Source organism: Orycteropus afer, unplaced genomic scaffold (assembly GCF_000298275.1).
Source record: "Orycteropus afer afer isolate SDZICR_OR568_19922 unplaced genomic scaffold, OryAfe1.0 scaffold00066, whole genome shotgun sequence".
NCBI classification, from domain to species: domain Eukaryota; kingdom Metazoa; phylum Chordata; class Mammalia; order Tubulidentata; family Orycteropodidae; genus Orycteropus; species Orycteropus afer.
The window spans coordinates 4,753,431-4,768,918 of NW_006921653.1; the positions used below are offsets into that span (position 1 = coordinate 4,753,431).

The following is a 15,488-nucleotide window of genomic DNA, read 5'->3' on the forward strand; positions in this document are numbered from 1 at the left end:
CTCACGACTGGACCAATAAGCAGCATCACAATAAGTGGAAAAATCAAATTTTTCCTATTACTTGGATCTACAATCAACACCAATGAAAGCAACAATCAAGAAATCAGACGACCTGTTGCACTGGGCAAATCTGCTGCAAAAGACCTCTTTAGAGTGCTGAAAAGCAAAGATGTCTCTTTGAAGACTGAAAACCAAACTCACTTTCGTCAAATTGGATCCAACTCATACTGACCCCTCCTTGGGTTTATGAGACGGTATCACTACGGATGTGGATTGCCCAATCTTCCTTCCGAGGAGTGGCTGGTGGGTTTGAACGCACTACGCCACCAGAGCTCCCCTTTGAAGACTAAGGTGCACCTAACCCAAGCCATGGTGGTTTCAATTGCTTCATTTGCATATGAAAGTTGGATAATTAATAAGGAAGACTGAAAAAAAGTTGATGCTTTTAAGTTGTGGTGTTGGCGAATACTGAAAGTATCACAATTAACAATTCTGTCCTGGAAGATGTGCAGCCAGAATGCTTCCTGGAAGCGAGAATGGCCAGACTTTGTCTCCTACTTTGGTTATGTCAGAAGGGATCATTTCCTGGAGGATATCATGCTTGGTAAAGTGGAAGGTCAGCGAAAAGGGGGCAGACCCTCAAAAAGATGGACTGACACAATGGCTGCAAAGATTGGCTTAAGTATAGCAAGGATTGTGAGGCTGGCGGGCAGGACCAGGCAGCATTTCGTTCTTTTGTACATAGGGTTGCTAAGAGTTGGAGCCAATTCGACAGAACTGAAGAACAGCATTTAAAGGAGCTCTGGTAGTGTAATGGCAGAGGCATTTGGCTAACCAAAAGGTCAGTGGTTTGAGCCCACCAGCTGCTCTGTAGAAGTAAGGTGAGGCAGTGAGGCAGTCTACTTCTGTAAACATTTACAGAAACCCAATGGAGTCTCTCTCTGAGTCTGAATTAACCCAGTGGCATTCACTTTTTTTTTTTTTGAGAGTTTATGCACTTTAAATACCATTTTCAAACAGACTTTCAACACCTTACTCATTTCCCCAGAAAATGTATTTAAAATAAAAATCAAACAAAATACATAGTCAAAGAACGCCTCGATGATTTTTGTATTGTGTGCCCAGAAATAAATGTAGTATATGATTTAAGAAATAGGAGTGAGAATTTTGAAAGGAATAGTCAACTTGGAACAATTAAAAAGCATCTGACTAAATCAAAGGGTCTCACTAAGTGTGAGATAAATATTTAAAAAATGGTTAACATGCTTACTGTGCACTAGGAAAAAAGAACCCTATCACAGTAGGCATTTATAAGAAAACACAATAAAGGGTAATTAATTGCAAAGTATTTTATTACATTTCCGAGCCAAGAAACATTACACTGCCTCAGGATGCATTATTTAACATTTTATTAGAAAAATAATCTAAAAAGCAATCTACTGTAAAAATAATTTACCTTAAGATTCTATCATCAGAAATGACTTAATTTTGAAAGTAGCTATCTGTACATGTGAGTACACACACCATAAAACATTTAAAATAACAAATTTTATGTATTTTAATGTATTAGGTCTTTACCAAATCTTATCAGCAGCTCTGGGGTATCAGTCAACTTAGTTACCTGTTTTGTGTGTTTCTCCGGGTGCTTCAGGGTTTTCTCTCACCTATCAATTTAATTAAGTATTAATTCTAGAAAGTGAAGACCTACATTGGCACAAATGGTTTGCATTCGACTAGTAATTGGAAGGTGGAGGTTGAACCTACCCAGTGGTACCTTGGAAGAAAGGCCTGGCGATGTGCTTTCGTAGAGATTATAGCCAAGAAAACCCTATGGAGCTCAGTTCTTCTCTGTAACACAAGGGGTTCATTATGACTCGGAATCTATTTCATGGCAACAGGTTTGACTTTTTGGTTTTTATAGCAATGAAAATGAAATAAAAACAATGTCTAAAGTAGATTTGATGTAAAAAAAAATAATTGAATGGACTTCAAAACCAAATCTAAATTAGTTTTCATAGTTATGTGTATTGGCTTATCATTACATCTTTTTTTCATCATAACAGACAATCAAAACAGTCAAGACTTAACTAAAGCAAAGTAACTATAGTTCATGCTTAGAAATTATTTACCTCATCCTTAAACCATTAGGTTTATTATTTGAGATATCAAAATAAAATGTTTTACTATTTTCTATTTTTAAAGTCTGCTGTGGAAGCTCTGGTGGCATAGTGCCTAAGGCGTTTGACTGCTATCCAGAAGGCTGGTGGTTCAAACCCACCAGCCACTCCTCAGAAGGAAGGTTGAGCAATCTACTTCTGTAGTGATACTGCCTCGGGAACCCAAGGAGGGGTCGCTATGAGTTGCATCCGACTTGACGGCAGTGAGTTTGGTTTAGAGTTTGGTGGTAGTTAAGGTTATGTGTCAACTTGGCTGGGCTGGGTTTTGAGTGGCTGGCTGGGCAGCTGGCTGTAGTTATTCCCCATGATGAGATTTGTAATCAACGCCATGGTGGAATCTACTGAAGCAGCTGAATAGCTGCCTCAGGGATTTGGTCTGCTTCCAGTACATAAGGAGAACTTTTGAAAAGGGTCTCAGCAGCTTTTTGGCACTTTCAGATGCTGCATGTAGCTGAATCTTCATTTAGCAGCCTGCCATGTTTTCCTGCCAATCTCGGGACTCTCTCTAGACTTGAACTAGTGACCTGCCATGTTGTTTGGTAATATTGGGACTGTACCATTTAATTTGTCAACCTTGGGCTTGTTAGCCTCACCAGTCAGCAGCTGCCTGAGTGGAGACACCTCTAGCTCCAGTGCACCGGAAGCAAGCCCAGGGTGGAGGGGCTTTCATCCAGCCCCTAGAGCTGGCACTTTGAACTTGGACTACTAGCTTCCTAAACTGTAAGAGAATAAATCCTTGTTTGTTTAAGCCATTCACTTGTGGTATTCCTATTAGAGTGGCACTAGAGAACCAAAACATCTATGTTCAGAACTAATAAAAAAATCTTTACTTCAAATACTACAAAGAATATAAATAATATATTCAGTACAATCTGAGTTTTAAAGATTTTCTTTAAAATTTCACAATATAATAATATTTTAGGATTGTAAAAGCTGTATTATATATTCAAATGAAAATCTTCCCAAATTTAACATGTAAATTAATAAAGGATTTCTTAACGTAGGGACTTAAATCCAAAAATGATTTAAAATGCCTTTATTCACTCATATGGTACATATTGTTTTCTACTGAAAAGCAATGACATTTGTCTTTCAATCTGTCAAGCTTAGCTAAAAATTCATATCTGTTTTCTATATCATGTACTCACATGATACAGTATGTAGGAAAAGTCAATTTAATAGACATTATTAAATAAGTACACACATATGTAGAATGTTGGACAAAAGGTTAAAATTACAGATGAATAGTAAGTGTGGGCACATAGATACTCTATGTAAGACAATGGATTTAACAGAAGATGTGTTTGCACTGATTTCCGGTAACCAATTTCCTTTATGTGAATCTTTAAATACCCAATTCTAAATCTTCCAGCTCCTGAAGAAGGGCTTTCTCTTTCTGAATTTTCTCCAACTAGAAAAATTCAAAACAATACAATTACTAAATAAGAAATGAAATAAAATAAAATAATTCAGTGTTTTTGGATCCAAAGCCAAAATAGCAAAGGAAAAAAAAATACTTCTGACACTTTGTGAGATCATTGGTACACACAGATTAAGAAATACAGACTTAAAACAAAATTTCAATTCGTTATCCAGTATGAATTAAAGAGGCAAAGGAGAGAAGCGGTCTTACTATATTGCTTTGGGTCCAATAAAATTTCCACTTTCCATTTGGGCTAAAAAGTGTTTAGGAGAGGAGGGAAAGAACAAACAGGGCAGAACAACCTTAGACAAAGGAAGGAAGAGAATCTTTTAATTTGTCTAATATAAGAAACTGGCATCATTTTCAGTAGGAGTAGCATCAGTACAGGGCTTAGGAATAGTAACTGTCTCATTCCCCAGAATCGACACAAATTCTTCCCCAATCCTTTCTTGTTTAAGAGTAAAAACTTTAAAAAAGAATATGGTATATAGCTTTCAAATCTATGTGCTCTCTTAACTGTTCAAACAGTTGCTTACAAAAAAAGGAAAAGGATGTTGGTTACTAAAAGCCCAAGTGAAAAGTGCAGAAAATACCTGATTTTTTTCTAGTTGTTTTCCAGCTGCTGCTTGTTCTTTCAGTTGTTCAATTGCTTTTAGTTTCTGTAAACATCAAATATGAATTAAGCAAGAACCCACTTTAGAATGTAAATCTCTTTATCAACAACTTAAATATATGAATGTGTAGCTTAAATATAGAAATTCAAATACCTTTCATCTGTATCAAAAATGGTCTGTTAAAATACTATGGTAAACTATCTTTTAAAAGTTAAATGTAAAATTAGAAATGTTAAGAACATGATAATTGAAAATATTTTTTTTAAGCTTTTGATTAACCTTGTATCTATAAAACATGTGTGTGTACAACTACTTCTCACTACTACCTCATTATCTGACATTTTGCATTAAGACAACAGGAAACAAATCTACTCATTTTGCCTATTTTGCATATTAATGATGTATGTCCCATGGTAACAAAAGTTAACACTGGCAATAATAGTTAAGGTTATGTGTCAACTTGGCTGGGCCATGACTCTTAGTTGTTTGGCATTTATGTAATGATGTAGTTATCTTCCATTTGTGATCTCATGTGGTCACCCTCCATTTTTGCATAATACTGGATTTTGCATAACAAACTGGTCTTTGAAACCTAACCACATTAATAAAGGAGGAGTGAGGAGAAAGAAAGAAAGAGAGAGAGAGAGACAGAGAGAGAGAGAGAGAGAGAGAGATAAAATGTATGACTAATTTCCTCATTTATTTCAGCACCTCATTATACTCATACCTGGATGACATCTTTGGCTTTAAGGGAAACTTCACACTGCCATTTGAAAAGGCTCGACAGAGAATGGCAGGAAGAAATATGAAGGACTCTAGGGACCTGCTATTACCCTCAGCGTAAAACTTTAACACACTGGTTGAAAGGTTACTTATTTATGGTAAGTAAATAAACTTATTTTTGTTTCTGTTTCTTCATCTTCAAAACAGAGATAAATCTGTTCTTATCTAAGTTACAGGTGTCTTATGAAATATTAAAGTGTCACCATATTTCTGTTCAAAAAATCAATAATTAAAAAACTAATAGCCTTTAAGTATTTGTAAGCAGAGCTAAATCAGTAACATTCTTAAGTTAGAATACTTCATAGTGAGAAATCAACAGTGAAAACCACTACACACAATCTTTACATAATTCTCACTTATTCCTTTAATATATATACATCTCACCTTCTTTAGGTTCTTGATTTTTTTGTCTGTCTCCGGGTCTCCAGAAGTTGACTGAGGGCCAATATTTCGTGGTGTGTTCAGCGGGGCAGGAGTAGGTGCCAAATCTGGACTCCTGTCACTTCTGGCTTCCTGTGGGAAATTTTTTTTTTAAAAATGCAGTTTTCTAAAATGAAAACATCAAAGTATTTCAACCAATATAGTCTTAGTATATGTAGTTTGTTGTTGTTATATGCCGTCGAGTCGGCCCCGACTCATAGCGACCCCTCCTTGGGTTTCCGAGGCAGTATCACTACGGAAGTAGGATTGCCCAACCTTCCTTCCGAGGAGTGGCTGGTGGATTTGAACCCCTTCTGGTTAGCAGTCAAGTACCTTAGGCACTATGCTACCAGAGCTCCCTACAGTCTTAGTATATAAAAGATAGAAACCAAATATGTGATTTTATCTTTCATACTGCATTTTATATAATGAAAAGATCTTCATGAATTGAAAACCTTATGAAGTAATGTCACATCTTGCCATAATAGGTAAAATACAGCTTAAAAAAAATCCACAGTATAAGACATCCAAAATGTGTTTACTATATAACTGTCTTGAGGAACACTTTGCTAGATGTAAGATTTAAAGTAATAGAATAAGTAATAAAAGAAAAAGAATATATTAGTAATATAATAAAATGACAAAAATGAAAAGACATGGAATGACCTTAGTAGAGTAAATTAGGAGGTTTCTGTATTAACTAATATAAGTATTTTGGATATATCACATGGCTTTCAAGATCCTAAAACATTATATTGTCAAATTTTAAAGAAAAGCCTTAACAGACTATACTAACTATATTAAATTGTATACATTCCTTATAGTATTTGCCCTGAAGAATTCTGGCATTTCCATGAAATATCAGGGTTACCAATGCCAAGAGGATTGCTCAACAATGTGTAATGTATGGGCAGCAGACGACCCTCCCATACTGACAAAGAGCACACTGCACTTTTATACAAATCTAACATATAAGAGTAGTTTATTTTACGTGGAATGACCAACACCCAGCCTATTTAAAGATATTTCTGGAGATGAAATATATGAACTACGATGATTTTCTTCAAGCCCAGATTTTAGCAAAATGTGACTGCATAATGCAGTTCTACATCTTAAAATCATAACTGCCTACCTAAATACATAAGCAACCTAGATCTGCCAAAATTCAAGCATTATCAGCCAAGACTGTACTGATGATAAAGTAATCAACTATTAGAAATCTACCCCACCCTGTCTGAATCTCAAAAATGTGGTCACTGAAATACCACCAACCAAATATCCCCTGGCCAGCTAATCACACTGTTACCATGAGTCTTATTCTATCATGATTTATGTGTCAATTATTACACTGGTATAGCTTTTCAACAGCATAATCAAATTAAAAATTATTTTGGAATAATTTCATTGTTTGGATACTTCTGATTAGTTTAGATTCCATCAAGAATCATGTCCTATAGTAATATAATACTGAGTGACAAAATGCCTTTACAGTCATGTAACTTCCAGCCTCTCCAGACAAACCTATGCTTTAAAGAAGGAAACTACATCATTCCACACAGACTCCAGTACACTACCACACAATGCTGATACAGTCTCAGGTTAAAGATCAGGTCCACGCTCCTCAGTCACACACTATGCATACAGTACTACTTAAAAAGTAATAAGCAAACATAAATTAAAGACATTTTGGTTATTTAAGGCTAACTCCAGTTACATTTTATAATTTAACAATCAAGTCTCTAGGACCACATTCCCTTACATTTTAAGGCTTAAAGCTAATTTAACTGGTGTTTTTGCATATTTGTTTTGTTTTGAAGAGACAGTACCCCAAATACCTGTTTTGCAGCTTTCTTAGCCTCATGCTTCCGCTGATTTTTAAGGGCAGTTTTTGATAATGGCTTATCACTTCCAGATTGTGGTTTCATATTCTGAGGTGGTTCCTCCTCATGCTATGGAAAATATAAAACAAATGCTTTTGAAATGGGGTCCATGTTTTTAAAAACATACACAACAGCAAATTAAACAATTTTTGACACTATGGGATCAATTCAAAGACTATTTCAAAACTTTTATTAGTAGTGACACTCTCCAAGTGTCAGGATATATTTAATTAGGATCTTCCTTGAATGACACATGCTATCTTTCAGTTATCTAAGAGTGGTAAAATTCTTTTCCTTTAGTTTGTTTAGCTATGGAATTTTTCTTAGTACTACTACTGACACATAATTCTTATGAAATAAGACATCAACAATAGCTTCTCTTGAGGTCTTTTTGGATCTACTGCCAGAAATCTAGTTGACTTGCTTATTTTCTTTGCATGAAAAATTACTTGTTAGATTTTACTTGCAAAATCAAAGATGAGAAAATTAAAAATGAAAGCAAATGAAAGACTAAAATAGACAATAAGAAAATAAGTCAACTAGAAAGAAAGAGGTGACTAATTATAAATCTGGGTTTAGCATAACAAAGAGGTCTACAAAAAATTAAATGGCTTGTCAGACTTTGAGAATGAAGACAATCCTTTCTATGACCAGATATTTACTTAGCCATATATCAACTATATTCCACAACAGAAAGGGGGAATTAAATATAGGTTCTAAGTACCTCCAGGATCACTTCAGGCAACCTGTAAGAGAGAGCACTACACCTCCTTACCAGATTCATCTACAATGCTATTATCTTAGTGTTAACTGTGTCTTAGGCCCTATGACCTTAGCACATGGAAGGTAACAGCTCTCCATGAAGCTTCTTGAGTACTTACTCATTGCCATCAAGTTGATTCCAACTCACAGCGACCCTCTTTGGGTTTCCGAGGCAGTAAATCTTTATGTAAGTAGATTACCCAGTCTTGCTTCCACAGAGTGGCTGGTGGGTTTGAACCACCAACCTTCTGCTTAGCAGTCAAATGCTTTAGGCACTATGGTCTCAGATTTACATTTTACTTATAAGCCATACAAGGAAATGGACAGAGCTCAAACATTTAAAATATAGAGAAATAAATAAAAAAACATAAAGTCATCTATCTTAGTAGCAGTATTAACTATTTCAGGTCAAACTTCTGTGTGAATATACCCTATTTTAAGCCAACTGATGGTGCTCTGGTGGCACAGTAAGGCATTTAGCTACTAATCAGGTCAGCAGTTCAAACCCACCAGCTGCTCTTGCCAGGAGAATGATGGGGGAGTATGCTTCCATAAAGATTTATAGCCTTGGAAACCCAACGGGGTCATTCTGAGTCAAAATAGGTTCAATGACAGTGAGTTGGCTTGTTTTGTTTTGTTTTTTAAGCAAATTAAGTATATGAGAACCCCTATTTGTAGAATAGACACATCTAAAAGGCAAGCTTCTTTCATCTCTTTTATATCCATACTTCATACAATGTTAGGTAAGAGAAACAATATTTGCTGAACATCTGTTTTACATATAAACAGGATAATTCTTTCAATAGCAAACTCTTCTATAATACCTTGCCTTGGCTGAAACAGTTTCTGCTCATGAGAACTTCTTCGAAAATGGCAAATCCATTAAAAATTTTGCAAGGTGAAATGATAAGTTACAAGTCTCTTCCACACCTATGAGCCTCATGTATTCACTGATAGGCTTTCTTTTTAGATTGGAGGAAATCCCCATGACTACTAGGGATCGTGAGCTTTTCTGGCTTTAGCACTATGTGGCCACTGTGCACCACTGAGAAGTTTCATTCTTATTAATAAAATTCATTTCTTCAGTAAATCAATTATTATGAGACAGTTTCCATGAACACAATATAGAATATTTTTGGAAAGCCAAAAAATAATTTTTACAAGTATTAATTTATATATGAATTTTTACTTATAAAGTTAATTTTTTCTTCAAAGGGAGAATCCCAACACCTTTTTCCCTTCCTCTCTGTAACTCTTCTCCTTTGTGAAATTATCTACAACACTGCACTGTTTCTAGTAACTTCATAACAGGATTTTCTCTGGCACTCATTTCTGGAATCAGAAACTAACAGAAATTTCTTAATGTCTTATTAGTAGGCATGTAGTTTCTTTAACTGCAATAATTTCATAAGATCACATAATCACCATGTCATATGCAAAAGCAAAAATTCAGTGCAAATCTTAAATGTTAAAAGAAAATAGTTTTAACAAGTTCTTAGTTAATTTTATCATCATCATTTTCAAAGTATCATCTTTTTTAGGTTAATTTCTTTCACTCATCAAAACAAGTTAGTTTTATGGATCAGAAAATAAAAATATCTACTTATCTACTAATTCAGAATTTCTTCTTTTCATGCCATCTCACACATATTCAGAAAGCAGGGTTTGGGATATTTTGTTTTTACCTTAGGTAAGAAAAGCTTAAAAATATAGGGATAGGAAAGATCCCAAGACACTATAAACTTTCTTTTCTGAGCTAATGACATTTAATATAATCAACAGAATTTGTTATTTATTTTTATTAAATTACTTCTAAAACAAAAACTGTTAAACTGAACATTTCAATGGAAGTCAAAAAGTTATAGACCACCACTACATTTTATTTAATAGAAAAGGAAAGGCTATTTTTTATCTGTAGGATATAAGGAGTGGCATAAAGAAGGCATAAGAATATTTATTCTTTGATAAATTATTTCCCTGACTGCCTAAAAATAATTAAGAGACTATACATTCTTCATTTACTTGGCATAGTCCCAGCTTACACCAGTTATGGGGTCACCTTTCTAAGGGTACCAGTAATATTGTTGGTCTTTCTTGCAGCCTTATCCTTCAACACCATCACAGAAACTGAACATTACCAAATAATCTCCCTTGAGTGCTGAAAGGCTACCATTTTAAAAGCAGGGATAGCCCCTAAATGATTAGAATCTGATCAAAACTCTGGTCAAAACTCAATGAGCAGGGAACTGATGTTCTGAGGACTTACAAATTTGTTTTATTTGGCCAACAAAGTGTTTTAAAAATTGAGAAATTTCACATAAATGTTCAGATTTGTTTTGTGTAGAAAAATCAAACATTTTGGCAAATATGGCCTAAAATCCCATACGGAAGCAACCCGTTATTCCCGAGTAGTTGCTATATCATTAAATAGGGCATAAGTCCATTAAATAGGGCATAAGTTCTCCCTTTCACCATTCATTCTCTCCCACTCATCTTGACTTACATTGCCTGCCTGATAAGCTTTAGCGTTTGAGCTCTGATTGACGAAGCCCATCTTTCATACTCAGTTACCCTTCTCAGAGCTTTTAAAATGTAAATTATTTCAAATTGGCGACACTGTCAATTTACCAATATGAGCTGTTCACTATCTTTAGTAGTAGGCACTAATTTCTGCCCTCAAGTTTATATTCTAGTAAGGTACTAAGTACCACAGTGAACATAAGAAAAAGGTGCAGAGAACTTCATGGTGAAAAAAATCTTCTTTTTCTACTGAAGTATTAAAACTTTACTTACCAGTTTAGAATTGGTGATTGGTTTATTTCTTAAAGCTGGAGGTCTATAAGCTGTTGCAACTTTAGGTTCCTCACTGGGTACTTCACTTGGAACTGCTTGATAAGTTATTGTTTTTGCTGGAAATATTCCATCTAAAAATGGCTGCCAAGAAACCTGCCATATTTCTGCATTTGATGGGACATCATACTTGTGTAAGACTGAGCCGGTATAATGCCAGATCTTGTATCCATTATTAACACGTAACCTGGGAGCACAAGTGGCTGTTAAAATATGCTCACCATCTGCACACCAAGCAAAATATGTAGAATCAGAGGCCACTGGTTTAGAAATAAGTTTGTAGTTTTTAACATCCCACACTTCCATTTGACCTCTCAGATTTCCAAATCCAGCTAATACTAATATATGTCCATGAGGGCTATAGTAGGCTGCATTACGAGGACCAGTTCCAAAGTCAAACACAGGATCACATTTCAAGTTGAAAATTGTTGCTTTGGCAGGCATGAAACCATAAACAGCACAAAACTCAGTAGAACTAGAATTCCAAACTACATCATAAATGGGGCCATTTTTTGCTAGAAAAAGAATATAAAATTCAAGTTAGCAATAAAGAATTACATGAATATAATATTTATTAAAACAAGTCATAAAAATTTAGCACTCATAAAAATAAGAAATCCAAAAATTTCAAAATATGTGAAAATTATTCTTACATTTTATATAAATATACATAAACCAAACCAAACCCACTGCAGTGGAGTCAGATCCAACTCATAGTGACCTCTCCTTGGATTTCCGAGGCAGTATCACTATAGAAGTAGATTGCCCAACCTTCCTTCCAAGGAGTGGCTGGTGGGTTTGAATCACTAGCCTTCTGGTTAGCAGTCAAATACCTTAGCCACTACGCCACCAGAACTGCTTATATACACACACACACACACACATACACACACACACACACACACATATATATGGATTATACATAATCATAAACTTATGATTATACATAATCATAAAAATTCCTACTGATCTCAATTTCTTTTGAACATTTTGGCAATGTGGACTCACAGAAGCATAGGTTGTTATTAATAAACTAGCTTTTATTGGAAAAGATATAATATATGCAGCACATGATACTTAAAAATACAATCTATATAAAAAGACATGGCACAAAAATAAGTCCCTTTACACAAAGGTAATCCTGTGTTATATTTCTTATGCATTCTTACAGTTCTGTTGTTGAAAAATGTCTCTCTCTTAAACATACACATATAAAATTTCTAGACCTGTTATTTCATTTAATACTCTTACAGATTTTCTTATATAAGCACATCAAGATCTACTTTATTTTTTTCAACTGTACTGTATTCCATTACACTTTGTTGCATATTTTCTGCACAGCAACTATACACCAATACATCTGTACAAATGAAACTGTGAGGTTAAAGGGCATATTATTTATTTTGAAATATACCATCAAAGTGCCCTCCAAAGGAACTGTACCAATTTACACTTCCATCAACAGTTTCTGACCATGCAGGTTTCCCTTCATGTTCACCCATACTGTGCAGTATCATTTTTATGTCTTCCAATCTATTAAGTGAAAAATAATATCTCACTTTTACTTTTATTTCTTTAATTACCAGATAAGCTAAGCACCTTTTAATAAAAGTAAGTTCATTTTTCTGTGGACTAATTTTTACTGTCCCATGACTGTTTTCTCTTGTGATTGGTCTTTTACTTGATTAACTTGATATATTAAGAAAATTTTTCTTTTCTCTTACTATCTTCACTTTTTTAGTTTACTTTTACTTAAACAGTGTAGAAATTTATGTTTTTCACATATTCAAATTTATCATTCTTTTCTCTTAAGACTTCTAGGTCTTCTGTCTTTTTAAAGTTTTTTTCACTGTAAGATTAGAATAAAAAAAGATCTTCCATATTTTCATCTAGCTCTTTTATAGTTTTATGTATAATTTTTTAGCTTATCTGATATTTATTTTATGAAGAGGTAGAAATATTAACTCTTTGTTCCAAGAGGTTAACCAATTGTCCCCAAATTACAAATTAAAGGATCAATTATTTGCCCCATTGATTCAACTGCTGAGTTTATTATATATTAATGCCTACAGAAGTATGGAGCTATTTCTGAACTATTCTGTCTACTCAAAAGCCAGAATCAAACTGCCTTAATTATAATTTTAATATCTAGTTCTATCAGAATTCCTCCTGTACTGCACTTTTTTTTTAAGTTTCCAAAATACTCTTGCTAGTTTCAATATCAACTTTAGAATCAATTTATCTAGTTAAAAACAAAAATCTATTGGCATGTTCTAAATCAATTTAGAGAGAAATAACATCTTTGTAAGTCTTTTCATTAAAGGACATTGTTTGTCCCTCAGAAGAGTTTCAAAGTTTTCTTCTCCTGTTGTTGTTGTTGTTGTTATTTGAAATGGAGTCGGCCCCGATACTTAGCGACCCCTCCTTGGGTTTCCAAGGCAGTTATCACTACGGAAGTAGGATTGCCCAACCTTCCTTCCGAGGAGTGGCTGGTGGGTTTGAACCACCAGCCTCCTGGTTAGCAGTCAAGTGCCTTAGGCACTATGCTACCAGAGCTCCCTTTCTTCTCCTAGGTCCTATGTATTTCTTGTTTTTGTTCCTGTTATGTTATGAACAGAGCAAGAGGATAATCAGGAAGGGAGTGTGTCAGAGTTGTATCCTTTTCCCATACTTATTCAATCTGTATGCTGACCAAATAATCCAAGAAACTGGACTATATGAAGAAGAACGTGACATCAGGATTGGAGGACGACTCATTAACAACCTGCAATATGAAGACAACACAACCTTGCTTGCTGAAAGTGCAGATGACTTAGAGTACTTACTGATGAAGATTAAAGACTACAGTTTGCAGTATGGATTATACCTCAACATAAAGAAAATGAAAATCCTCACAAATGGACCAATAAACAGCATCACAAAAAATAGAGAAAAAATTGAAGTTGTCAAGATTTCATATTACTTGGATCCACAATCAACACCAATGGAAGTAGCAGTTAAGAAATAAGACTGAGCAAACTTGTTGCAAAACACTTCTTTAAAGTGGAGTAAAGACATCATTTTGAAGACTAAGGTGCAGCTAACTCAAGCCATGGTATTTTCAGTTGCCTCATATGCATGTGAAACCTGGACAGTGAATAAGGAAGACCAAAGAAGAGTTGATGCTTTTGAGCTGTGGTGTTGGCAAAGAATACTGAAAGTACCATGAACTGCCAGGAGAATGTATAAATCTGTCCTGGAAGAAGTATAGCCAGAATGTTCCTTGGAAGCGAGAATGGCCAGACTTTGCCTCACCTACTTTGGTCATGTTGTCAGAAGGGACCATTCTCTAGAGAAGGATTATGATGCTTGGTAAAGTGGAGGGGCAATGAGATAGATTGACACAATGGCTGCAATGATGGGCTAAGGTATAGCAAGAATTGTGAGGATGGCACATGACCAGTGTTTCGTTCTATTCTACAGTCACTGAGTTGGAGTTAACTCAATGGCACCTAACAAGATGTTATGGATTGAATTATGTCCCCCCAAAAAATAAGTGGTATAAATCCTAACCCCTAGAACTGTGGTTCTGGAAATGGGTTTTCTTTGTTAAGAGGCTATGCCAGTGTAGAGTATGTTTTAAGTCAATCACCTTTTAGATATAGACTGCAGATGAGGCACAGGAGCAAGATATGAAGGGGGAAGACAGATGCCATGCACATGAAAATCACCAAGGAACAGAAGCTGGAAAAAGACACAGAGCCAACAGAGAGAGAAAGCCTTCCTCTTACAGCTGGTACCCTGAATTCAGACTTCTAGCCTCATAAACTTGGAGAAAAAAAAAAAAATGTTAATGCCATCCACTTGTAGTATTTCTGTTACAACAGCAATAGATAACTAAGACACTGTGTTGTCGTTCTTGTTAGATGCTGTCAAGTTAGGTCCAACTCATAGCAACCCTATGTACAACAAAAGAATAAAACCCTGCCTGGTCCTGTGCCATCCTCACAATTCCTGCTATGCTTGAGCCCATCACTGCAGCCACTGTGCCAACCCATCTCATTGACGGTCTTCCCCTTTATTGCCGACCCTCTACATTACCCAGCATGATATCTCTCTCCAGAGAATGGTCCTTTCTAACAACATGACTTAAATAGGTGAGACAATGTCTAGCTATTCTTGCTTATAAGGAACATTCTTCCAGGACAGATTTTTTCCTTTTTCTGGCAGTCCGTAGTATTTTCAGTATTCTTTACCAACACCACAATTCAAAGACATCAATTCTTTGATCTTCCTTTTTCATTGTCCAGCTTTCACATGCATAAGGTGACTGAAAATACCATGGCTTGGATCAGGCACATCTTTGTCTTCAAAGTGGTATCTCTGCTCTGTAACACTTTGAAAGAGGTCTTTTGCACAAATAGATATACGCACACCCATGTTCATCACAGCATTGTCCACAATAGCAAAGATATGGAAGCAACCTAAGTGCCCATTAATGGAGGAATAGATAGCCAAACTACAGGAGATACATACAATAGAATACTATGCAACACTAAAGAATAATGAAGAATCCACAAAACCCCTCATAACATGGATG

At 35.3% G+C, this 15,488-nt stretch overlaps 1 protein-coding gene across 1 annotated transcript in view; it reads right to left on the bottom strand.

The window, feature by feature from the left end:
- Nucleotides 1-3,522: 3,522 nt before the first annotated feature.
- Nucleotides 3,523-15,488, bottom strand: part of EIF2A (eukaryotic translation initiation factor 2A) — a 27,421-nt gene continuing 15,455 nt past the window's right edge. Inside the window, exons 6-10 of the mRNA XM_007940204.1 lie at nt 10,853-11,424; nt 7,253-7,366; nt 5,382-5,510; nt 4,194-4,259; nt 3,523-3,588 (exon numbers count right to left, since the gene is read on the bottom strand). Coding sequence (XP_007938395.1) covers nt 3,523-3,588; nt 4,194-4,259; nt 5,382-5,510; nt 7,253-7,366; nt 10,853-11,424 — 947 coding nt within the window. The remainder of the gene's footprint in view (nt 3,589-4,193; nt 4,260-5,381; nt 5,511-7,252; nt 7,367-10,852; nt 11,425-15,488) is intronic.